The 25,127-nt window shown below is 48.2% G+C and overlaps 1 protein-coding gene across 2 annotated transcripts; it reads right to left on the reverse strand.

Annotated features, from left to right (window-relative positions):
* Window positions 1-234: 234 nt before the first annotated feature.
* Window positions 235-25,020, reverse strand: IRF8 (interferon regulatory factor 8). 2 transcript variants are annotated; one of them, XM_064273688.1, is made up of 9 exons: window positions 24,915-25,020; window positions 20,860-21,034; window positions 14,475-14,658; window positions 10,858-10,946; window positions 8,892-8,997; window positions 7,651-7,698; window positions 4,781-5,167; window positions 3,314-3,429; window positions 235-2,692 (listed from the first exon to the last, which is right to left on the reverse strand). In XM_064273688.1, the coding sequence occupies exons 2-9, from the start codon at window positions 21,031-21,033 to the stop codon at window positions 2,516-2,518; spliced, it is 1,281 nt and encodes a 426-aa protein (XP_064129758.1). In that variant the 5' UTR covers window position 21,034; window positions 24,915-25,020; the 3' UTR covers window positions 235-2,515. The 2 variants fall into 2 exon arrangements, with proteins under 2 accessions (XP_064129758.1, XP_003418123.2); XM_003418075.3 differs by lacking the exon at window positions 24,915-25,020 and adding an exon at window positions 24,037-24,662.
* Window positions 25,021-25,127: the final 107 nt, after the last annotated feature.

Genomic DNA, 25,127 nt, shown 5'->3' on the forward strand with positions numbered 1-25,127 from the left:
GACCTTGGGTTTTTAATGACATGGTGTCCCCACTACCCTGAACCTTTCCCCAAGAAATTCTATATGATCCATACAAGTCCCTATACTTTTTTGCTATTGTTCTGGAGATGTGAAAAAAAAATCCTTAACACCACAGTATGGGATTGTTTCTTAATTCCCCTTTTAAAGAATCTAGAATCTGGTAAAAATGATAAAATATTTGATTATGAGTTTAAAAAAAATGGAGCACACATCAACTTTTAAAAAGAGCATTTATTTTAATAAAGAATAAAAGAGGTTGATACACTTTAAATGCATACAAAAATAAATATTCATTCAGCATATTAAAGATGTTTTAATATTCATTTGAGCTGGAGACTAAATCCTACTGTTTTGTTACAAACACTTCAAAAAATAAACCTGTCATCCTTAAGAATATAATGCTTGCTTTGTTGGCCAATGGTGAAAAGCCATTTTTACTGGCATTTTCCTACATTCAAATGTGAACTCATAAAAATCTAAAGAACCTATAATTGTTGCTTCTTACTACATGCTACTCCTACATCACCTTCATAAAAGAAGCAAAGAGAAAAGTAAGTGGGAATTCTTTGGATTTTCAGCTTTTGAATCAGACTCCATTTATGGTTACGTGGCTACCAGGTTGGCTAATCTCGGGGTAATCTTGCCCCCAAACCTCAACACTTTCTCCTACTTCTCAAAATAAGGGTTGATTGGTAAGGCCCCCTCCTTCCCTTTTGTTGTAAAATTCTGAGTAAGGGATGGTGGTGACCCAGGCTGGGTTATAAAGGAGAAAGAATCAAGAAAATACTCTTCTTCTCCCCACCCAGGTGAGAGTGGAAGGGAAGCAAATGGGTCTTTCCCCCAATTTCCTCCCCCACAAACCTGCCTGGTGTCTACACTGCAGAACTGACCCAGGCAAGTCAAAAGACTCTGCACTGGCTCATATCCCTGTCAAGAATTGGTGCTCCTGGAGGTATTCAACGCATACGGTGGGTGCCCAAGCTCTGCTCGTCAGGAGTATTACATGGGACATACACACATATAAGAGGCACCATGAGCTAACAAAGTCCAACATCTTTTTTAGAAAACAATGTCAAGCACTTTTTAATTATGTATATATGGAAAGTGGTTTTAAAGTGGTTTTGGAGAGGAAGATCTGATGCGGTATGTGAACTACATTAGACCACATATTCAAAGTAAGTGAGATGATGTGAACTGCCCTGGGCTATTAAGCCAAGCCATTCTTTTAAGTCTTCTCTACTTGCTCTTAGTAACATGAATCTGTGTAAAAATCTGACATATTTTTGGGCGAGAAATGCATTCTGTTTGCTAATAGGGCAAGTTCTTCAGGGCTGAAACTGAGACTTCATTGGAATCCCACTATACCACTCTTCGTTGAAGAGTAGAATTTTGTATAGAATGGGGCCATCTTGAACCTTGAGGGCTACTGGGGATCGGGGAACTAAAAGGTCTTTACTGGAAGGCATTCTTCCTGCCACATCCACTAAGGATCCTCAGGGACAATTCAATGGTGAGAAGCTAACACATCTTGTCCACATTTTCCAATCCACACTAGCTGTGCCCACACGATAAAACACCATCAGCCAAGGAATGAGTTGACTGAATTGAAGGCACAATCAAATGCTCATGGAATTTACAATGATTTGTTTAATTTGGGGTTTATATCCTGCCCACTTAAAAAAAAAAATTCAAAGCAGTTTACAATAGGACAATTAAAAGTTAAAACATTTTTAAAACAGATCAGAATCATTTAGAAAGTAGAAATCTGGGATGATTTAATCACAGAAATGAAAAAATACAGCTCGAAGCTTCCTGGCAACAAAGTCACAAAGGAGAAGTTTTCATTGTCTGAAGTAAAAACACACCAGTACACCTGGAGATAGAAATGTTTTCTTGGCACCAAAGTCTAGGAAGAATATACATCTTCCAACAAGCCAAGAGTTTTACTTTTACTTGTTACACAGAGGCTGGTGTCTAAATATTTTAAAATCTTATTAAAATGCTTATAAGTAAAAAAAAAAAAAAAAAAAATTCACATAGAATCAGGCATATGAAATCATACATCTATAGCTTTAACTAAAGATAAAGACAAAAAATAGCCTTGTTCCTCACATTTTGATCTTATACTCCAAATTTCTCTACTTGAACCAGCTATTTGCCCGTAATGGTAAACGTCAAGTTTTTGGAAATGTCATTTATCCCAAAATGTACAAGGAGTCATAGCAACTAATGATAATTGGGAAGAATGCAGAAAAAAATTTAATCACAGGTTATAGTTACAGCGTAAGTTCCCAATGTTTTTATCTGAACAGCAGAACTGTGATGCAACTTTGCTTTAAACTTCAACTCCTCAAAGAATGCCCTTACTAAATTAAGAGCAAAGGAAGGTGCCCCACCCTAGGTCAAAGAGGCATCCGCATCTTTAATAATTACAACAGTAATTGTAATAATGAAACGTGAGACACAGGACAGGTGGAATGCCAAAGACAGAGACTTAGACAGTGATCTGTTGGTTTTCTCTGAAAAACGGTCTCTGGTGCGAAGCACAAATATCCGGAAACATCCGGAAGACCTGGTCCGGCTGGGGCTCCTCAGGAACCTGCATCGCGGAGCCGGCACCACAGCTTTTCCCAGCTTCTTCGACCAGCTGCCGAACGTAGAGCTGCTCAATCTAGAGGAACCGCGCACGAGGTCAGATGGAAGTGAAAGTGAGGTGGGGACTTTCTTTGACCCTTGCCAGATTCTCGATTACCCCAGTCCAGAACTACTATTCCAGAACCCCCATGAGAGTCCCAAATGCATGATCCCAGAATAGGGCAGATTTGAAGAAAACACAGGTAGTATTCATGCAAAGACTCCTATGTATCCTCCCCCTCCATACACACACCTAATAGTGTCCCAGCCTGGCTGACAGGTACTCAGAATTCCACCATTAGAATTTGATTCCTGTGACTATAGTCAAATAAGCACTTGAAAAGCCCTGATCTATCGCTTAGAACTTAAGGCAACTGAACTGGTGGAATCTTTCTGGAGAGGAAGTGTTTATTTAAAAAAAAGAAGCCAAACAAAAACGGTCAGACAAACAAACAAAAAACAAACTCAGGTTATGAGAGTCCCAGAACGTGAGACTATGGTTCAGAGGTGGTAAGAATCCACTTCCCTCCATTTAAAGGCCTGGCTCAGGCTGCCTCTGCACACACGGGAATACCCCTCCTTCAACTCAAGTGTGAACTTGATCCCAATGTGAAGGCCAGGAAATCTGGACATAAGCCTCAAAGCTGCCCATTCTTACCTGCACAAGAATGAGTTTGGAGCGCAAAGGGGCCATATCTGGAAACTCTTCTCCAAAGCATAGCACCACCCTGCTGTCAGGGAGCCGGCTCTGGTTGTTATAGAACTGCTGCAGCTCTGGAAAGACATGCGGAGGGTGTTTGCAAATAGGGTGGGGTCGCAGGTACAGACCTCAGAAGGACAGACAGCTGGAGCACTCTCTCTACTTGAGAGGGGATTCAGCCAGGGGAGGGGCATTTAGGCCAGAGCAGAACAGGTTCTCAAACTGCTGGCCCTTGGGCCAAATTCAAGGACCTGTTTGGCCATTTCCAGGTTGTTGCTGGTTCTTGTTGGACTTCAGCACCTTTCAGTGGGGCATGGCTCTTGGATTTACCACACCCTACTATTTTTACTATGTCACTCTCAGCTCATTGACACTACATGCCTGGCCCCTGATGGCACCTGAGTTTGCAACCCCAACACGAGGAAACCCAGGGAGACCTCATCTGATCTCTCTGACACCCTATGCCTGTGGTTCGCAAAGTGGGGTTCACAGACCAGTGGCATCAGCCTCACCTGGGAACTTGTTAGAAGTGCGGATTCCCAGCCCACCTTAGATCTATGGAGTCAGAGACTCTGGGGGTGGGCCTGGCAATGTGTATTGTATCATGCCCTCCAGGGATGCTGCTGCACACTCAGGTGGGAGAGCCCCGGCTTCACTGCTCCCTTCACCAGGTGAGCTCCTCGATGCTTTCCCACCTGAGCTCCCACCTCCCCCCCACCCTCACCCATCCTTCCAGGCCCCTGCCTCCAGGAGAGCTCAGGCTGGGTGGCAGGAGACATGACACCAGCTCCTGGCCCTGTTGTTACAGGGAGGAGAGCAGAGAGCCTTGGGAACACAGAGCGAGGGGCCAGCATACAACATTGGGGGACAGGTTGACTGATTCCTGACATCTTAACCTTCCAGGATGAGTTCACGGGGGTGGAATCCTAGACACTCCCCCTCACAGAATGAGAAATGCTACACAGAGACCGACTATGTGCAGGTGCCTAGGTATGTATCAGGACGTGGATAAAGTCAGCATGTCTCACCACGAGCCCGCAAGCCCCAAGGACCTGGCTGAGATGCAGACACTGATCCCATAGGTCTGAGTGGGCCAAGTCTGCATGTCTGACCCGCTCCCGGGATGGTGCCCATCCACCAAGAACAGTCAGAGCAGCAAGGTGTTAAATTCCTTAATCCTCACAACAGCCCTGTGAGGAGGGTGCCTGTAGGCACCCCCATTTCACACGTGAGGACATCGGGGCCCGGAGAGGTACCCAGGTGCCCTCACTGGGCAAGTGCAGAGCCAGGACTCACACCCAGGTGGGCCGGGCCCAGGGGCTGCCCTTGCCACCCCTCCACCCTGCCCATACACAACCGCCACCCCCCAGGACCTAGCGGAAGGAGAAGACTGTTTTCTCCAATTCAGGTGATGAGGGTACAGACCTCGGAAGAACTGACTGGTGTCAAAGACCTTGACCACTTCGTCACGCTCCAGCTTGTTGGGCCTGTCCTTGCAGGCCACGGCGTTGCCACTGCAGAACACACGGCCCTGGCACAGCCGCTTGACCAGGATGCCCTGTCGGCTGCTGTGCAGCAGGACACCCCGCTCCAGGTGCCCGAACAGCTTCCGCGTCACCTGCCGCTGCCGCTCGCTGGGAATGGCATCGGCTGGCGGGAAGCGGACAATCTCCAGGCCCTCGGGCCCGTACAACTTGGCACCAGGCAGGCCTGGCTGGCCCAGGGAAAGGCGGCAGCCCTCAGGGCAGCTGGTCGTGGTCTGGCCCACCAGCTTGCCACCATAGTAGAAGCTGATCACCATCTGGGCGAAGGCTGCAGGAAGAGAGGGTGACAGGTGATGGGGCTGGGCGAGTTTGGGGGTTTCTAAGTCCCTTTCAGGCAAATGCCCAGAATCTTTCTTTCTCCAGGAGTCACAGAGTGGCACAGTTTATGTGTTTGGCTACTAACCAAAAGGTTGGAGGTTTGAGTTCACCCAGAGGCTCCTGGGAAGAAAGGCCTGGTGATCTACTTCTGAAAAATCAGCCACTGAAACCCTAGGGAGCACAGCTCTGCTCTGACACACTCCGACACGTTCTACTCAGGAGGTCACCATGTGCTGGAGTCAACTTGATGGCCACTGATTGGTTGTTGGGTGGTTAAACTACGGGTGATGTTGGATGCCACCGAATCAGTTGCCACTCATAGCGACCCTACAGGACAGAGTAGAACTGCCCCATAGGGTTTCCACGGAGCAGCTGGTGGATTTGAACTGCTGACCTTTTCATTAGCAGCTGAGCTCTTAACTACTATGCCACCAGGGCTCCTAAACTAAGGTAGGAATGAAGATAACAGCTCAAGGAGAGGATACCGGAGGAATCTGTATTTCATCGCCTTAGACTGAAAGAATCGCATGCACTAACCATGAACCATCTAAGTGCCCAGATCAGTCAGGGCTGCCTGTGGGCCCACCACGCTCCAGGGCGCCCCCTAGAGTTTCCCCTGTCATTCATTACATGACCTGGTCCCAGCGTGGCTAAGAACTGGAACTCCCGCAATATAAGGATTACGATTACATAGAGGTGTGTGCGTGTGTGTGCATGAACTGAACAGAGGTACCCAAGGCCCATGACTTCTACAAGAAAATTGTAGGGTGTTCTCTGCATGAGGCGGTGCTGTGAGTTACTTCACCCACAGTATGCTGAGGAGAGATCTGGAACAACTCAAGGAAACTTCCTCAGCCTTGTCCTCACCTCTCACTCAGAGCCCACAGAAAGCACCAGGTCAGCAGACTGTGGGGTCACAGCCCAGCGCTAACCAGGTCAGAGGTCCAGTCCCATGACAGAGGAGTCAGCTTTGCACACCCCGCCCTGAGGCACAGGCCTTTGGTGTCACGGGGGCCTCAGCACAAAGTAGTCTCAAGACCAGGCCCTTAACCTCTCAGCCTCAGTATCCTCATCTGTAGAGCCAGAATTATACGCCCCAGCTCCTGTGGACCCTGTGAAATGACTATGCACACAAAGCCCAGTCAGTGGCAGCTCGGTGAGAGTCCAACAAGGGGTGGTGCTGCTTTCTTTATGCTTTTCACTGACTGGTGAGGACCTGCCTCCTCTAGAAAAACGCCCTTTCCACGACGGCTGGTTCGGGACACTTCTCCTCTCTGAACCCCGTTTCCTCCTCTGCACAGGAGGCTGTGAGCCCCAGCCCTGGTGCTCTGTGGTGCCTCCTGATAAGTCAGGCTGTTCCTGTCTCATAGAGTCCAGCAGATGCTGTGAGAGATGTGGAAGGCACATCGACAAGCCCTGCACGTGAACCCCGGAAGCCTGGCAGCAGCTCGCCCAGAGGCCCCGGCAGTGAGACAATGCTGCAGATGCCCAGGATTGGGGCACACAGAGAGGCCACCACTGCCCACAGTGGTCAGGAGCATGAACAACAGACAGGTGAGAGCATATCCTAGGCTCCCAAGGTCCAAGCTGCATGACCCAGGGCTTCTGAGCCTGTGAAATGGGAATGACAGCAGCATCTACCTTGAGGGATGGGAAGGACTGATTGAGGCCATGAAAAGACTCAGCATTCATCCTGGCATTTAGGTAGCATTCAATAAAGGTCAGTCACCATCATCATCACTGCTATCCTAGCCATCATCACTATCATCATTCTCATCATCACCATCATCATCGCTATCCTAGCCATCACCACCATCACCGTCATCACTATCACTACCATCATCACCATCATCGCTATCATAGCCATCATCACCATCGCTATCATTATCATTGTTATCATCACCACTATCATCATCACCACCGTCATCATCATCACCATCAAATTGACTTTATAGGCTGACATCAATGACATTTACAGACAATTATATCCCTACTAGCAATTTTTCATTTAATCCTCACAACAGTCACGTGAGGTAGGTATTGCTAATGTTCCCATTTTACAGATGAAGAACATGAAGTTCTAAGAGGTTCTCAATCCCCTTTGGATCACACCAGAGGGGTAGAGCTGGGCTATGAGTGTGTCTGTCCCCATGCTCTTCCTTCCTCCTACACAGTTACGCCTGAAAAGTGCTCACAGCCCAGCTCTGTCCCTTTGGCGTGACCTGAGGCAGAGTAACTAAACCGCTATTTGTTGGTCCAATCCCAGAAGAAGTTCAACGATCCTGGGCCACACAGAGAGGAGGAGTCGGACTCCCAATTTCCCACACCCAACTGAGCTCGTCCAGATACCTTAGCAATCCCACCCAGACCATTTGGGCCTTACCGGCCTTGGAAGCCTGCCCCACACCCAGCCTAGCCCGAGCACTTCCGTACCTGAGTGGTGCGCATCATAGGCGGCATACCCGGTCACCAGTGGTAAAGCTGCCAGGGAAAGAGACAAGTAAATTCAGACAGACACATCTGCTCTGTCCAAGGACTCACCCAAATACTCCTTCTCCAGAAGCTTCTTAAAAAGCCACACATGCGTGCTCTGGGGGCCTTGCCACAGACTTCCGCTGAGCCTGTTTCCCTCCCAGTGTGGCACCCATGTTTCATAAACACAGAACCCAGGTCACCACCAGACCAGGATGGAGGAGACTTCCTCTAAGCTGTGGGATCTGTCACCATGTGTCAGGGTGACACTGTGGGCCACGTTTCCTTCCCACCCAAGCCCTGCTCCTGAAACACCACTGGAGTGTGTGCCCCCCATCCAGGACTGTCCCTGAGGGGCATTCGGGCTCCCAGGAGGCTTTCCTGAGGGGGCTTCTGTGCAAATGGAGAGGGGATTCTCCCCAGATCCCTTGCTCAACACCGCCACCTCTGGCCTGGCAGCTTTGGAGGCCTGTGGGCCAGCTGTCACCTCTTGGTCTCCCCACAGGGGTAGGGGGAACGAAGGCAAGGGAGGAAGCGAGGGTGCTCATGGGCTGGGGACCTGGAGCCTGGGATGGAGGATCATACCAAACAGCGGGGTCTGGGCATAGTCACCAGAGGCTGATAAAGGGGTAACGTGCCTACTGTGTGCCTAGGCCTGAGACGCCTCATTTAACCTCATGACCCCACAGGGCAGATCCTAGAGTCTCCATTTTATAGATGAGTAACTGAGGCTTGAATTTTCAAGTTCTGCAACTTCCTGAGACTCAAAACCCATCTCAGGGCAATTCTCCTGGCCCAAGCTCTCCTCCCCTACAGTCACCCTGGGCTGTCTTTGGCTTTAAGCGGTTTCTTTTATGTTGGAAACAGACTGGCTGAGCCCAAGGGAGGGGTGAGAACGTGGCCCAGAGCCATGTCTTCCTCGGTCTTGGTGAAGCTCACTGTATCCTTCCCTGAAACCTTCCCAGGAATGTAGGGGGAGAGGGCCCATGTCTTAGCATGTGCCCTCCTGGGGGAAGTGGAGTGGGGGTGGGGAGCCATCATGGTTGGAATGCCAGTTCCACTTAACTGCCCATAACCAGGGACATATGTCTTTACCACTCTGGGGTCTGTTACCTTCATTAAAACAGCCATCCTAATAGCTCCAAATGCCCATCCCAGGGTGTACTAAGGACGAAGCATGACCACAGGCCGCAGACGCTCACCTGGGCCGGCTTGCTGTGTCCACCAGTCTGGAAGGAGCTGGCTCCTGCAGGCCTCCGGCGGGGAAGGGCTCCTTTTGATCATGCCCATATAATCATCCACAGAAGGCTGTGCGATTTCGGGGAGAGAGAAAGGCAGTCGTGTCACTGAACTTCCACCACGGACTCCAGTGTTTGTAAAAAATGCACACTTTACCTGGAGCCATGCTATTGCCTTTATCTTAAGAGATAAAAGAAAAGCCTTACTTTGCAACTTGAAAGACCATAAACTATAAATCCACCAGTTTACAGATCCAACCACATGGCTGACTTACAGCCTCTCCAGGGCCACTAACAAGTTTATTGGCCTTTAGATGGAACCGCCTACTGCAAAACCAAGTGTGTCAAGTTACTCAGCTGCAGATGGGGACAAGGTCTGGGACCCCAGTGAACAGTGACACTGAGCAAAATCCTCCACGCGCTCACAAATCTTGCTAAGTGAGCCAAGAGCAGATTCTCAATCTCTGACCCCCTCCTTAAAGGAGGTTGATAAATCCAATTATGAAACATTTTGAAATCTGATTTTCTCGTGACCCTGGTGTGGCAACCCAATTATCTCCACTCTCAGCTGAGTCGGCAGAAAAGCCTTGCACGGAAAACAGCACATTGTTGGAGAGACTCGAAGCTAGGAATTCCCTTGGTCTGCTACCAAAGACCACCCAGAAGTGCACCAGCTGTCATCTGCAGAGGGGCCGGTCCACTTAAAGCAGGCTAGGTTTGTTACTGCCCTTTTCTGACAGCTGAACTGCTCCTGAGGATGCTGTTATTGCAATGTTGCTATTGAGCATAAATACAGCACCCACACCATCTTTTGCAAGGGCTGTGTGGGATTACTTCAGTTATGCAATGCCCACCTTGTAATAGCCATGCAAAACAGAGTTAAAGAGGCTAGAGGTAGAGGAAACAGCATCTAAACAGTTAGAGCTGGTATTCAAAAGCCCATGCATTCTGTCTAAAGAGATCCCACCAAGCCTTTACTTATAGCCTATTAACTAGGAGTTTAGGTACAATTCTAACAAGCTTGGTTATCCCGTTTTCCAACCCACCAAAGATTAAAACCTGCATATTAGAAGACAGATGACCCAATAGTCATGAAAGGTAGTACAATAATCCTTTCATAATGACAACCCCAAGCAGCAAGGAAAGTTTAAATTTTGTTTGCTGCAGCCTGCCTAAGTAATAAGGGAACACACGGTGCATTTTTAAAAATCTCTATTCAAAATGTTTAAAATATGCCAAGTTTAGAGCTTCAGGAAACTTCACTTATGTAGAGCAGGCCGCTCATCCCAAGCCCTCGGGATAAAGGCAGGGATATTGCGTGACAGGAGTCTCTGGGTGGTACAAACTGTTAATGTTCTTGGATACTAACTGAAAGTTGGAAGTTTAAGTCCATCCAGGGGTGCTAGGAAAAAAGGCCTGGCAATCTACTTCCAAAAGGTCACAGCCATGAAAACTCTATGGAGCACAGTTCTCCTGTGACACACGTAGGGTCACCATAAGTCGGAATCGACTCAACAGCAACTGGTGATCACATGACAAGGGCAGCCCAGTTGGCAGTGGCTGGTCGAGGGTTCAGCCCAGTCTTTGCATGTCATCGAAGCAGTACCAGTTGCCACGGAGTCCACCCCGACTCAGGGTGACCCCATGTATGTCAGAGTGGAACTGTGCTCCACAGGGTTTCAGTGGCTGGCTTTTTAGAAGTAGATCACCAGGCCTTTCTTCTAGGGCATCACTGGGTGGACTCAAGCCTCCAAACTTTCAGTTAGCAGTTGAGTCTGTTAGCTGTTTGCACCATTCAGGGACTCCCAACAAAGTGGTAGAGGTGCACTTCTGGGGAAAGCACGGTAGGGCAGGGATGACGGCACTCTTCATCGGAAACCACGCAACCTCTGCTATCAAAGCAAGCCCTTGCAAATTCCCCTCCACTCACCTCCTTAATCAGGTCATCGATTTCTGAGCGGCCACATTCCATCTCCGTGACTTCGTTCACACAGCCAGGGGCAGCCATGCCTAATTTGCCTGAGGAAAACCAGACAGAGAAACAATGACAAATGGCACTGAGGTATCACAACCGTTGTCGAGGCCATAATCGATGCTAGTTTTTCATGCTGTGCTTAAGAGAAACAAAAGTTCTCGAGTGTCCTCCTTGGTCTGGGAACGACATAGAAATGTTTTCCCACACGGCAGTCATCTGATCAGCAAAGCCAAAAGAGAGAAGTTGGTTGTTGTTTCTTTCCCTAAGACTTTTAAAGGATAAAGCAAGCATTTAGGTCTCTTCCTTCTGTTTGCTAAGAACTAAAATAAGTCCGTACCAAATATACTTTGTAGCAGGTGTTTACGGCCCTACAAAGGTTAAAAGATTCATAAGCTAGGGCATCTGAAGACACTCAAAGGTTCCCTGGCAAAATGTGTTTGCAGGTTGGGGTCTTTTTTTAAATCTAGTGGGCAGGAAATCTCTTTTCAGCCTTTCCAAATATACACGTGTGTATCGGCATGTAAGTGTACACACACCCCACAGACAGGATATAAAGACTCACTTATGCTCAACTTGAACCAGCCATGGTCAGCAACTACCCGAAGGAGTCAGGGAACACACTCAGACGTGCCTCCCCAGTGGGGACCTGGACTGGCTCCTGTCTTCCCCTCCCCTGCCTCTTCCCTGGCCAGAAGCTCACCTTATTGGGTTTATCAGCATGAGATACAATAAATACTTGTTGGAGTTAATTAGTCCCAATGACCCACGTTGGTTGTGGTTGTTGCTAGTTGCCGTGCAGTTGATTCCAACTCATGGCCTGCCCTGTGTGTGCAGAGTAGGACTGTCCCATCAGGTTTTCAAGGCTGTGACCATTCAGAAGCAGATCACCAGGCCCACTTCTGAGACGCCTCTGGGTGGGTTGGAGCCGCCAATGTTTCAGTAAGTAGCCACACGCTTAATCATTTGTGCCACCCAGAGCCTCCTTACCCATGTTTCCTGACTGACTTGGGATTCAATTTTGATAGGTTCATTAATTCTCTTAAAAGTTGTGGATGCGGGAGGCAGGGAGTAGTGGGGGCACCCCCTGTAGCTTGCAAACCACCAAAGTATGGAGGAGAACGGCCCATTTAGACATTATGCAAATGCGGCATTTCTTGGCCCTGAGAACCTGCCTGGTTCTTCTTTACCATCCACCCTTGCAGGTGATGCGAGCAGCACCCCACACTATAAACAAGCTAGGGTCCCCTGCCAGTTCAAGCTCCACTGGCCTTGGGGGGCAGGGTATCTAGAGCTGTGTTTGTCCCCTCAAAGACATCTCTGGTGAACTCCGACCTCGCAGGTGGGCGTGGCTGTGGGCGGAGTAAAATCAAACTTTCCCCTCCTTTAAACCACAATTTATTTTGTGATGGCAAAAAATTATCCAAAACATGGAGATGAGGCAGAAAGATGGCTACTTGGCCTTTCAAAACCACCCCAGAGGGCCACTGAGCTTCTAAATGGGTAATAGTGATGGTTGAACAATATGATAAAAGTAAGTAATATCACTAAATTGTACATGTTAAAAACACTGAAATGCAAATGTTTTGTTACATATATATTTATCACAGTAAAAAAGATCATTTAAACCCCTCCCCTCAAGGGTCACCTGGTTCTCCATGGGAAGGGCAGTTTCTGGAACATATTATTGACTATCAATTAGGGTTCAGGCACAGTAAAGTTAGATGTTAATTTGCAGACCAATAGGCTACAAACAACCAATAGAAAAGAGAATCCTCCCCCCACAAACTGATTGCATTGCCCAGTAGGACATTCATTGGTTTGGTGTTTAAGTTAGCAGCTCTTTGCCTTTCGCTTACCACGTGCACTGGTGTCTCATGTACTCTGTCCACCATGCTTTGTTACCATACTGGTCCCCTCATCAATGAGTTAGCTAACTGACCTAGGCTCATGAGTCATGGTTTTTACTTTAATTACACTTGGACACTTCAACACCCCAAACTCAGAACTGTCTGCACAGTCCTAAATAGCTTTTGGGGGGCTCTACTTCCTTCTACTTGTGGGGCATTGATTAAAGCACTCGGCTGCGAACTGAAAAGTCTACAGTTTGAACCCACCAGCAGCTTCGCAGGAGAGAAGACCTGGTGATCTGCTCACGTAAAGATTACAGCCTTAGAAAGCCTATGGGGGCAGTTCTACTCTGTCCTATAGGGTTGCTAGGAGTTGGAGTCAACTCAATGGCACACACCAACTTCTTTCAGGCATTATTGGACTACTAATAAACTTCTGGGGTGCCTGGGTGGTGCAAATGGTTAACATGCCCACCTGCTAATTGAAAGGCTGTAGGTTGGAATCTACCCAAAGGTGTATCAGAAGAAAGGCCTGGCAACCTACTTCTGAAAAATCAGCCACTGAAAACCCTACGGAGCACAGTTCTACTTTGACACACTGGGGTCACCATGAGTCAGAGTCGACTCCATGGCAATTTGTTTTAATAAACTTCTAAGGAGAAAAATCACACCATGCCAATATTCTGTTACATCAAATGACTAAGAAAATCAATGTGTTAAAAGAATGATTTAAGTTAAAAGACTGGTAAGTGGACTTTATCTCACAGGCCAACTCCAATTCAGGGCAGCTGCAAGGAACACTATTTTGAAAATGATTCTGAGGCCAGATTCAAGTTCAATAAATCCTGATTGATTAGTGATGTCTGGCCAGGGCACAGGAAATGAGGAATATGGGTAGGTATGGCAGGTTTTTGCTATCCCTGCTTTAATACCTTCCCAAATGCTGTCTGGAGATTTTTAGAGTTGAAAGAGACCTCAGGGATGACCGCACCCCAAAGCTCCCAAACAACGACTAGGATCTAACGATATATTGAGGCTATCCAGTCTCCCTGGGTGGTGCACATGGCTAACACTCTCAGTTGCTAATGGAAAGGCTGGCAGTTCAAGTCTACTCAGAGATGCCTCAGAAGAAAGGTCTAATGACCTGCTTCTGAACAATCACCACGGAAAGCCCTGTGGAACCCAGCTCCACTTTGCCATCAGAGTTGGCTTGACGGCAACTGGTTTTTTGGTTTTATCCAATCTCCACCAGTGAAGCCAGCAGTGCCATCTTCTACAACTTCACTGGAGAACTCTACCCTCAAGTCTTAACCTCCATACCCTCCCGTCCACCACATTACCCCACAGAGAGTTGCTAGGAAACAAAAGGAGTTCCTGATGGCAGACTGTTGGAAGGTCCTTGTCCCTTCCAGTCACGTCACTGAGCTCCAGGAGGTCCTACAGCACGTCCACGGTCACACAGTGAGTTGGCAGCAGAGCTTGGCTGGAGCCCGGTTTCCAGTCCCCACCCCTTCCTCCAGCCCCTCTCTCCTCTCATGCAATTGGATGCTGCCGTTTGGACAGCAGATGGTGTGAGAGGTCAGAGGAAAGAGCTCTCAAATCTGCTTATGCAAAGGAAAGAATAACTTTGTTTAACTAAAACCTCTTGCTCAGACCCTGTGTGTGGAGACCTCCACCCCGGACCCGTGCTCTCTGGCAGGCTGGATGCCAACGGAGGATAGTTACATTTCTGCTCCTCCTCGGGGACGATCCGGTAAACTTTATATGGCTCAGAAATGTCCAGCTGGGACCGCTCTGTCACTTCCTCAAAGTCTGGACTCTTATTCAAGGCACAGCGTAACCTCGTCTTCCAAGTAGCTGGTTCAGCTTTGTCCCCTTCCTTAAACTTCCCTTTGAAAACTGCCCAGGCCTGAAGAGAGAAAAAGCACATTAAACACATAGCTGCCCCCGCCACCACAATTATCCACCATAGCCATCAAACCCAATGCTTTCTTACCCTTCTGCAAGTATTTCTTGGCCATTTTATAACTCTTGATCAAGGAATTCGAGGACTCAAAGAGACCTCAAACCACTTTCTTTACCTGATGTGAAATGGCTCAGGCAGAGGAAAGGACCCCCTCGATCACTGATCACTGAGCTGGTGGCTGGCTAGGCTGGAATTCTGTTCCAAACCTAGGCCCCTCCCACACACCTCGAATGCCTTTCAACAAAGTTCACCCTGGACTAAAGGGCCTGAAGAAGCCTGGGGTTAAGTAGCGCAAAGAGGAAGTTGTACATGTTTTCACTAGAATTTCTCAAAACAAAGAACGATTTGCTACTTTTTCAAATCAACCTCTAGCTAAAATTTAGCGTGAAAAGGAAACACCATGCAAAGAGTCTGAATGTGGTCATCCATTGCCTGGCTACTTTTAATAGAAATTTGTTTTGCATTTTTGCATTTATTCTAGCTTCCTTCCCCGCCAGAACACTGTTTAAAATGCAACGAAATGTTTTCCCTCTGTTGGGTTTTTTTTTTTAATAATTTTTATTGTGCTTTAAGTGAAAGTTTACAAATTAAGTCAGTGTCTCACACAAAAACTTATATACACCTTGCTACATACTCCTAGTAACTCTCCCCCAGTGATAAAGCCCACTCCCTCCCTCCACTCTCTCTTTTCGTATCCATTTCGCCAGCTTCTACCTCTGTTGGTTTTTTTATAGCTGTTTTCTGACCTTTCCAAACCTGGGCAGCTGAACTGGGGCCAAAAAGTCAAAGCTGGAGAGTTGAAGTACACATGCGAATGGGGCATTATTTTAAAAATTGTGTGTGTGTGTGTGTACTTTAAGATTTCAACACTATAGTATATATCAATGAGGAGGCAGCTGCTGTCAAGAGCAATGGACCTTTGCTTTTAGGTGAAGCCATTGTCTGCCAGCCGCCACCAGAACATTTGGGGATATTGTGACTCTGAACCTGGAAAAACCTCCTTTAGACAGAACTGTTTCACATTTCATCCCCACACTCAAGAACTACGTAGACACATGTGCAGTGACTAAGATCATTCCAGAACTGGAGGGAATTCTTAACCCCACTCAGGAAATGTACTTTGGAGAGGTGAGGAATTTTCCCAAGGTGGCCCAGCCTGGGACTGAACCTAGGTGCGGTTTTGACTTTCCTCACAGAAAAGGTTGTCAACCTGCAGTCTTAGAATGATCCCCCCACAAGCTCATGAAAATGCAGATTCGTTGGCCCTGCCCCTCAAGATTCTAATCCCACAGGTGTGGGTGAGGCCTGGCCTGGAAATCTGCATTTTAGCCAGCCTCCCAGTGTGATTTAAGAGCCCAGGAGCTATACTTTCAGAAACTCCACAATGCCCCCAGGAGTCACAGCTCTGTTTAAAATATCGCTGGATTTCCCCACAACTCAGACAAGGGGCAGTCACAGCTCAAGGTCAAAGTCATACGCTGGTCACTGCCCTGCTTTCTGACTCTGCGCCTGTGCAGAAACTGGCAGAACATTCCTACCCTGAGCATGAGCAGAGGCTTCCTTTTCTGACAGATGCAAAACTCCCCTTTAGAAATATTTCCAAAATTATACGGTCTGCAATTCTTTTCTCCTTTACTAACTGCATCGCTGATCATGCATTGACTTGTTCTATTCAAAAAAATATAGAAGCAGGCCATGTTCTAATTGAACACAAATTTCAAATTTTCGTTACTTTAAATCAGGATTTCTCAACCTCAGCACTATTGACATTTGGGCTAGATCATCCTTAGTGGCGGGGGCTGTCTTGTACATCACGCAGTGTTTAGCAGTATCCCTGGCCTCTACGTGCTAGATGCCAGAAGCACTCCCTCCCCCAGGCATGACAACAACCAAAGATGTCTCCAGACCATTGCCAGCCTCCATGAGAAGGCCGGCCTCCCTGACTCACGCCCAGGAATGGAAACTGAGAGCTCGAGCGAAACCTGTGCTGTGTGCCACTAGAGTTCCCTGGGGGGCAAATCGCTGCCCTTCTCCCCACCCCCACTGGAGAACCACTGGTTTAATCCATATTACAAATGGACCTCAAAAAGCATGGATTTTGTGGCAGAAAAAAAAAACCCATTGCCATCGAGTTGATTCTGACTCATAGTCACCCTATGGGACCGAGCAGAACTCCCCCATAGGGTTTCCAAGGCTGTAAGTCTTTATGGAAGAAGACTACTACGTCTTTCTCCCACAGAGCAGCTGCTGGGTTCGAACCGCCAAACTTTTTGGTTAGCGGCCAACCATTTAACCATTGTGCCACCAGGGCTCCTTGGCAGTGTCTTTACCAGCTTGTAATTATCCATTCCAAGGCACTGCCAGACCATTCACTCATTTACTGTCCCTGTTCACCCTGAGAAAGGCCACAAAATGCCCTAAATCAAAATAGAAGCCACGTGGTCGGGGAGCGATACCCACTGACAGCACGGTAATTGACTGCTCTAAAGAGCCAGCTTAGCTGCATGATCTCTCAAGACCCTTCTAGGGCCAAGACTAGACAAAAAAACAGAGGAATCCAAGGTACACCAAAAACATCAATGCCCTGCTCTGCACCAGTCAGCTGCCAGCATTGAACCCAGGCCCATAAACTCATCTTAATTTAACATTAGTACCTCATCTTTTGTTTTAAAAATTAAATGCCATTTTTTTTCCTTGAAGGCCTCTCAATTTGAAATACCTATGCAACTATGGGAAACCCTGGTGGTGCAGTGGTTAAGTGCTACGGCTGCTAACCAAGAGGCTGGCAGTTCAAATCTGCCAGGCGCTGTTTGGAAACTCTATGGGGCAGTTCTACTTTGTCCTACAGGTGTTGCTATGAGTCGGAATCGACTTGACGGCAGTGGGTTTGATTTTTGGGTTTTGGTGCTACCATGAGTTGGAATCAACTTGACCGCAATGGGTTTGTTTTGTTTTGTTTTTGTGCTACTAAGTTAGTTGCAGCTCATTCATGCCCAGTTACTACAGCTGGTTAATGAGAGGCCAGCAAATCATAGCGCTCACTTACCCAGGTTTGTCTCTTTCCCCTCACCTTAATGAAAAGGAGGCAAAATACTTTTAAAAAGTGAATTTGAGCTGAGACTAGGGCTTATCAGTTTACTCAGGACTGGTACAAAATCAGCTAAATGACTTTTTCACTCTTCCGTTATTGGGTCTACACCGTGAGGCTGACCTCATTGTGATGCCTATGGGTACTGAAGGACTCCCTGGTATAGCTGGATTCTTACGATCCACTTGCTAAGGCAAGGAAGCAGGCTCAGACATTTTTTCCTAACTCAAATTTTTGAAAGGTTTTCTTTGAGTGTTCAGAACAAAAAAGGTTCTCAACTTAATCGAAACATCCCTAAGATGACTCTGTAACCACAATCAGACTGTGGACTTCTTCCAACGCCAACATCACCGACACTGGTACCAGCACCAACACCAGCATTGCCAGTACCACCACCAGTACCATGTTTGGGCCTCCCAGAAGCTGGAAACCAGCACGTAGCTCCACATAGCACAACTCCAGGCACCACCAGATGGGCTCCTGTCGGCACTGTATTTTTACCAGCTAAGCTTGTCACCTTCCCGATGGCCTCCCAGCTCTAGGTGGGCACCCACCATCTCCCTCCCACCCCATTCCTGCTGAGATTGTAGACTCATTTCAGATTGCCACACTGAGTGACTGCGAAATCAACGGAAACATTGGGAATCTTGCACATTTTTCTCAAAGCTGTTGAAACTGCCATGAAGAACATTGCATAAGACATATAAATCTGGGGCTTTATTTCATTACTCCCAAAGCATACGTTGAAGCAGGGAGGAGGGCAGAGGGAGAGCCCTCGCAGCTATGCTGGGAAGCCACACACCCAGGTTGTGCAGCCCACTGGTCCAGCACCCGCTACTATTCTCTCGAAGATGCTTTACTCACGCTCAACCCCAAATGTGCCCTCAACACCCAACACCTCTAGGTAAACCTGTTTGTCCTGGCCATGGTCAACTTAGAGCATAGGTTCCCAATGGATAGGGCAACGTCTGGAGACAATTCTAGCTGTCACAGTTGGAGGGGGTGCTACTGGATCTATAGAGATCAGGGATGTTGCTCTTTACCTTACAATGCAAAGGACAGCCCCCACCACAAAGAATGATCTGGCCCCAAATGTCAGCAGTGTTGAGGCTAAGAAACCCTAGCACACAACCTGCTATCATCTAGAACTGGATGGGAATTGTGGAACTGATGAAATTTAGCCTGAGTCACTCCCAAGAGAAGTTCACCCTGACGCCAAAGGCAAAATGATGCCTACAGTCAAATGAGAGAGAGGAATGTGCATCATCAGTTATGAGGAGGACGCAGGTGCTGGTGCTACGAGAAGCCTGGCTGAGTCCCAGGTTCCTTGGCCTGGGGTCCTTGACGGGAAGGAATCTGGAGGACCTGCGGTGACACAAGGACTCCTTGGAGTTGGGTACACAGCATTCATGCATGCCCATTTTTCTCAGAGAGGGACAAAAACTGGCATCAGATTCTCAGAGATCTGACCTCCAAGGTTACAGATTTAACAGAACTTATAATGTGTGCCGCTTCTTAAGCAGGTTTGACCTATTCATAGTCCACTTTCCCCATCTAGGGTAAAGGTGTAGTTTTTGTCATTTTTCTTGTTTTGGGCCAGAAGATGGTCATCCCTGGCTAAGAGTCTAGTGCTGCCAACTGGTGCTGCTGGTCTCTGGCCCCACCACTTGCCCCCATCACTACATGCAGCCTGACTCTGGCCCTCCCCCACACTTGCTCTCCCCTCCCTGACCTTGGCCCCCAAACGCCCACAGAACAAGCACACACAGTGGTGGTTTGCAACTTGGCTCTGGGTCAGACTACCTGTGATGCAACTGCTTGCAAACGTGGAAGTTTGAGCTCAAACTTGACCTATCTTCTCGGGTTAGGGCCTGGACATCTGGAGCCCTAGAAAGCCCACAGGTGACCCTGATGACCCACAGGTGACCCTGATAACCACACATGACCCCAATGACCAGACCACAGAGCTGGGCTGCCCTGGTTCCTGGTTTTGCTGCCTGAATCTGAGTGTGATGATAAGAAACTGTGCCTCTGTGCGTCAGTAAGTCTAGGGGTCATGAGCAAGGCTCACATTTGGGCAGCCTGTGTTCAGATGCTATCCCCAACATACGTGAGCTGTGGGATACCGGACAAGTCACGTCTCCCCTTGTGCCTCTGTAAAAGGAAATAATATCAGCACCTAGGGAATCTCTAGTGGCACACTGGTTAAGCACTCGGCTGCTAACTGGGAGGTCGGCAGTTCGACCCATCAGCTGCTCCACGAGAGAAAAGATGTGGCAGTCTGCTTCCATAAAGATTTACAGTCTTGGAAACCCTACTCTGTCCTACAGGGTCGCTATGAGTCAGAATCAACTTGACAGCAGTGGTTGGGAATAGCAGCACCTACCATACCAGATTGTGGTGGGAGTAAAACAAAATGGTACACATGGGCCAGGCCTGGCACAGAATGAACTCTCAGTCAATACTGGCTGTCCCGCTACAAATGGTAGCACCAAATGGCAAGTCTCTCCATGCTTGGCATGTGTACATTCTCCAGAGACATGAGACTATTGGCAGACATCTGCTGCGAGGTCAGAAGAAGCCACACGACCTAGCCCTAGATGGATGACAGAGAGCATCTCGCTCATCCGAGTGGCCCCAGGGCCATTCTGTCAGTAACTTCCAAAAGAGTGAAGACTTAGACTACTGTAGTATACTGCGTCAACCCCGATGGTGACCCGGGGGTAAAGCTTTTAGTAACAGCTCCAAAGAACTATTTTCTCTCCATTTGCTAGGCAGATAAATAATAAATAAATAATAAATAAATAAAGCAGACAGGCAAAGTGCCTTAGGTTTGCTCATGGTAAAAATGCCAACAATACAACTGACCTTAAAAGTGATTCAATAATCTAACAGATGTAAAGTCACCTAGGATATGCTGTTTGAGACTCGTGTTTCCTGAAGATTGGGTTAATTTTTAAATAAATAAGAAAGATGTAGCTCCACACCTCCATCTGCCCACGAGAGAAGACAGGGACTGCACTCAGGTTTGGTGGGGAGGGAGCTCGGGTCTGTACCTTGAAAATGGAGGCGTCAACTTCCTGATTGTAATCTTGTTTGCCCGCGTGCTTCCAAGGGATCCGGAACATGCTCTTCTCGTCATTTTCCCAAATCAGCCCTGGATACATGTTGCTGTCGATTTGTTCGACGAGCCACTGCCGCAGCCGCCTCCCGCCATTACGGTCACACATCCTTGGAAAGAATAAAGCACGTTCCGTGATGTTGAGAATATTGTCTCATTCTGCACAGCGACCCGTGGACTCTTCAGCCAAAGGCTGCTATCAGGAAAATCTCAGGCTGGCAACAGAGAGGTGGAGGCTGCTAGGGAGAACACCCTCAGCTCCAGGAACTCAGGGGACACCTGCTGTGAGGCGACAATGCTGGCCTACCCAGCTCAAAGCCAGGAATGAAAACTGAAGGCCAGATGTTTCGCCCCACCTCCTTTTTTGGCTGTACTTTTTCCGACCTTTCCCCCAATGTTTCACATCTGGCAAATTTAGCAACATCTAAGATTGTCATTCCATTCTTAGCATGAAACAGGGAAAAATCATGTTAACATTTTCAGGTACCTTCAATGACTATTGCGCCCCTGGTGGCGCAGTGGTTAAACATTTGCCGGCTAACATTTGTGGACAGTTCGAATCCACAAGCCGCTCTTTGGAAACCCTATGAGGCAGTTCTATTCTGTCCTATAGGGTTGCTATGAGTTGGATTTGACTGGATGGCAATGGGTTTTTTTTTTTTTATTTTGTTTTCCCAATGAACATTACTTTAGCCCATTATTCTAGAGCCGCTCTGATGCTTTGATGACTGGTCCACTGGTTTTCCTTAATAGGATCAATATGACGGGTTAGCTCTCCAAGACAGAGTAAACCCTTAGGCTGTGTCTATTCCTTCTAGGTTCCTTCCCAGCTGGTTTAGTGATAAGAGCATGAGCTCGGGGATGAGGCTGCACTGGGCAATCCTGAGTTGTCCTTTAACTCTGCTGTGCCTCCGTGACTAGCCGTAATGCCAGGGTGACTATCAGTGTTTTTGCAGCATTGTTGTGAGAATCTGAGCTAATGCATATAAAGTACCTAAAACAGTGCTTGGACTCTAGAAGATTCTCTTTAAATAACAGCTATTGTTTTTATCATCCAACCTTTCTTCCTAGTGACCTCTTACGACAAGAGTGAGGGGATCAATTGTGGCTACAGAAGAGAGCAAAGTAAGACAGGCCAGTCTTTTCCGGAAGGCACCACAATCTAGGGAGCGCCCAATGGCATCCTTGGAAGCACAGTCTTGCCAGAGCAGGCAGCTTTCCCAACAGAGAGAGGAGAACAATCATGCCATATTGACTTACAGCCATCATTTACAAGAATAGGGCTGGAAATCCCCTAGACAGTTGGACAGACGCCCACCCAAAAAAAAAAAAAAAATAGCATTGCTCTTCTTCCGCTTAAAATGTGACCTCTTGGAGCAAACAAGTTTGAAACAATCAGCAGTGACAAGACATAACGTCCCCAAGAATACGGTCACATCCAGAGCCATGCTGGTCTACCAAGCGAAACAACCACCAGCAACTTCTGCAGGAAGTGGACATTCTGGGAACTCCGGGCTCCTGCAGGTGGCTGTTGGGGCAGGAGGGAGGGGGCCCAGGTCCCAGGAAGAAGCAGGTAAGGTCCTCCAGTGCCTATTTTTTAGCTCTTTTCATCCAGTAACCTCAGCTGCCGGTTTGTGGATTTAAAAAGCGATGCAGCGCGTGAGACAGAATTGGGCCTAGGCTTCAGCAGAGGCTCCTCCTCTAACTAGACCTGGGGGATGTCATTTGGAGGCCCCTGAGGCTCTCCCACCTGTAGAGGGGGACACATCTCCAACGCCTGCCTGGAGAGTTCTAAAATGGTCCATTGTGTTTATAAATAAGAAGGACCGATTTGGGAGGGGCACCTAGGGAGAGAAATCAAACAAAACCACCAGCTCCCCCAGAAAACAACTTAGCAGGGGGTACATTCCTGCAGCTCTTTCCTAAGGAGAAAGAAGGTAGAGTTTTCCCTACTTTCAGGAATGAGCTACATGGGCATGGGGGCAGGGGTGGTCAGAACACAACAGAGGGGTATATATCTGTGCACATGTCAATGAAATGAGATGTTTCCACTCAACGTTTTGCTCATCCTCTTATTAAGGGGTCCTTAAACTAGGGTCCATGCTCCATGAGCCTCCTGAAATCAAAAGCAAAATTTTGTCTGCATGGGCCTTTTTCTAGAGAGAGGGTTGACAGTTTTCCATCATAACCCCAAAACTGTTAAGGACAGCTGCCTTGGTGCTTTACGGGAAGACAAAAAGAAAGAAAAAAATGGCATTGAGAGGAAGAAGGAAGCACAGGATATGAAAGCTGGAAAATGCTTTTTAAATCATCCAATCCAGCCCCTCTGTTCAAAAGAGGAAAAACTAAGGACCAGAGAGGTAGAGTAAATACCCAAGAGCTCCCAGCAGACTTGTGACAGAACTTGTACACAGGCTTAGGGAACCCAGGCAGGGACTTGTTTTACTCACTACCCAGAGAAAAGCCCTGGTTAAGTTCTGAGTTCACTAGTTAACTGTACAAGGCCAGCCCCCTCTGAATTCTCTTTGTGAAGGCAACATTAAAAACCTAAGATTCTATAAAACTATCATCCATAATGAGTTATTGAACGCTAACAAATTAGTCCCACCAAATCGCACCAGGAAAAATTAATAAGCCCAGTCATAGGTTTATACCTTCCACTTCCTTGGTGTTTTGGTAATTATTCTTTCTGTTGGCCGAGTCCTATCTGGAGTTATCTGCATCTCTATAAATGTGGGAGGCTTCCCAGGCAGGAAGTGATAAGAGGCTTCCCTGGCCCCCTAACTTGGACTCCAGAATGTCCTGAGAGCAGTGCAATAGGATCCACCTGTTTGCACATCTCCTTGGTCCCCAGCATTTGCCCTGGCCCCCTGACCACCCCCATCAGTACTAGACCAAAAAGCACCCAAGCCTTTGTCCCTCTGGCCCCAACCTCCCTGAGTGGCCCCCTAAAAATAAAACAAACCCATTACCGTCAAGTCCATTCTGACCCAAAGAGACCCTATAGGACAGAGTAGAACTGCCGCATAAGGTTTCCAAGGCTGTAACCTTTACAGAAGCAGACTGCCACATCTTTCTCCCTCAGAATAGCTGGTGGGTTCAAACCACTGACCTTTTGCTTAGCAGCCGAGAGCTTAACCACTGTGCCACCAGGGCTCCTCCCCTGAGTAACCCGGTAAATTCCAGTTTTGACCCTGAAGGCCCTGCCATGATTGAAAAAGACAAGCTTAGAACTACTGTCGTTTAACTACCTTTGGTATTTAAGTGGGGGGCGGGGGGAGATGGGTGGGGAGAATAGTTTAAAATTCCACTCATAAAGGACTCCACAGCTCTTGATAAATCATCTGTCTCCCTTTAGAGAGTCTGTCCAAGGCCTTGGGGACAGTTTACACCAACGTGCTCTTGTGAGCTGTGATACCAGACAGCCTGTCTAGTCTCACCTAGCACCAGAGGCGCGAGTGGCCTGTAATGAAAGCCAAGGACCTCACACCGGGCTCAGAAACCTTGTCGGGAAGCACGTGTTGCAGACAATGTCATTAGCCCACAGTCCACCCCGCACACAGAAGCGCTAGCCAAGGGGCAGTTTCACACTAGGACCATCCAAGCATTATACCGCGGGGTAGAATTTCAGCTCAACGATGGAGCGAGTCTTACAATAAATGGGGCCGCTATTTCCCTGCATTATACGAGCCACGTTCGCAGGTTTCCCATGCACACCAGATTTTCAGAAAAATGAGATTTATCAAAAAAAAAAAAAAAAAGCAACCAATCTTTGGGAACGGCAAAACAGTAACAAGCGATTTCGAGATTCACTTTGATGGCCAGAGAATTAGGAGAAAATAGGGACCGAGGGCGGATGGCGACTGAACTGCACCTGGGGAGATATTACGGTAGTTTCATCCTTGCGTCCCCGCCTGGTGTCCGGGGACCCACGCTGACTGGACCGCGCGGGACGTGGGTCCTCTGCCCGCGGAGGGGCCGGGTGCCTACCTGCCGCCGGAGCGCCGCCGGGGTCCCGCGCCTGCCGCCCGAATTCCGAGCCCGCCTCCTGCCTTCCCAGGCCCGCAGGCCGCGCTCGGGGCGAAGCGGCCGCGGGCTCCCGACGCCCGGGGCGCTGCGCGTTTAAGGGGAGGGCGGGCCCTGCGCCCCGCCCCCGGGGCGAGCGGCAGCCGCGCCGACCAATGGCGCGCTGGAGCGGGGCCG

This window comes from Loxodonta africana, chromosome 21, assembly GCF_030014295.1.
Source record: "Loxodonta africana isolate mLoxAfr1 chromosome 21, mLoxAfr1.hap2, whole genome shotgun sequence".
Taxonomy (NCBI): Eukaryota; Metazoa; Chordata; class Mammalia; order Proboscidea; family Elephantidae; genus Loxodonta; species Loxodonta africana.

Bases quoted from the DNA above. Each gene is read 5' to 3' on its own strand.
- IRF8 (XM_003418075.3), bottom strand. From the start codon at position 24,134: ATGGCAGGGCCTTCAGGGTCAAAACTGGAATTTACCGGGTTACTCAGG. The intron at 10,947-14,474 runs GTAACTATCCTC...GGTTTTCCTCAG, and splicing joins CCCCGAGGAGGAGCAGAAAT to GCAAATTAGGCATGGCTGCC. The intron at 2,693-3,313 runs GTAAGAATGGGC...CGGTTCCTCTAG, and splicing joins CCAAACTCATTCTTGTGCAG to ATTGAGCAGCTCTACGTTCG.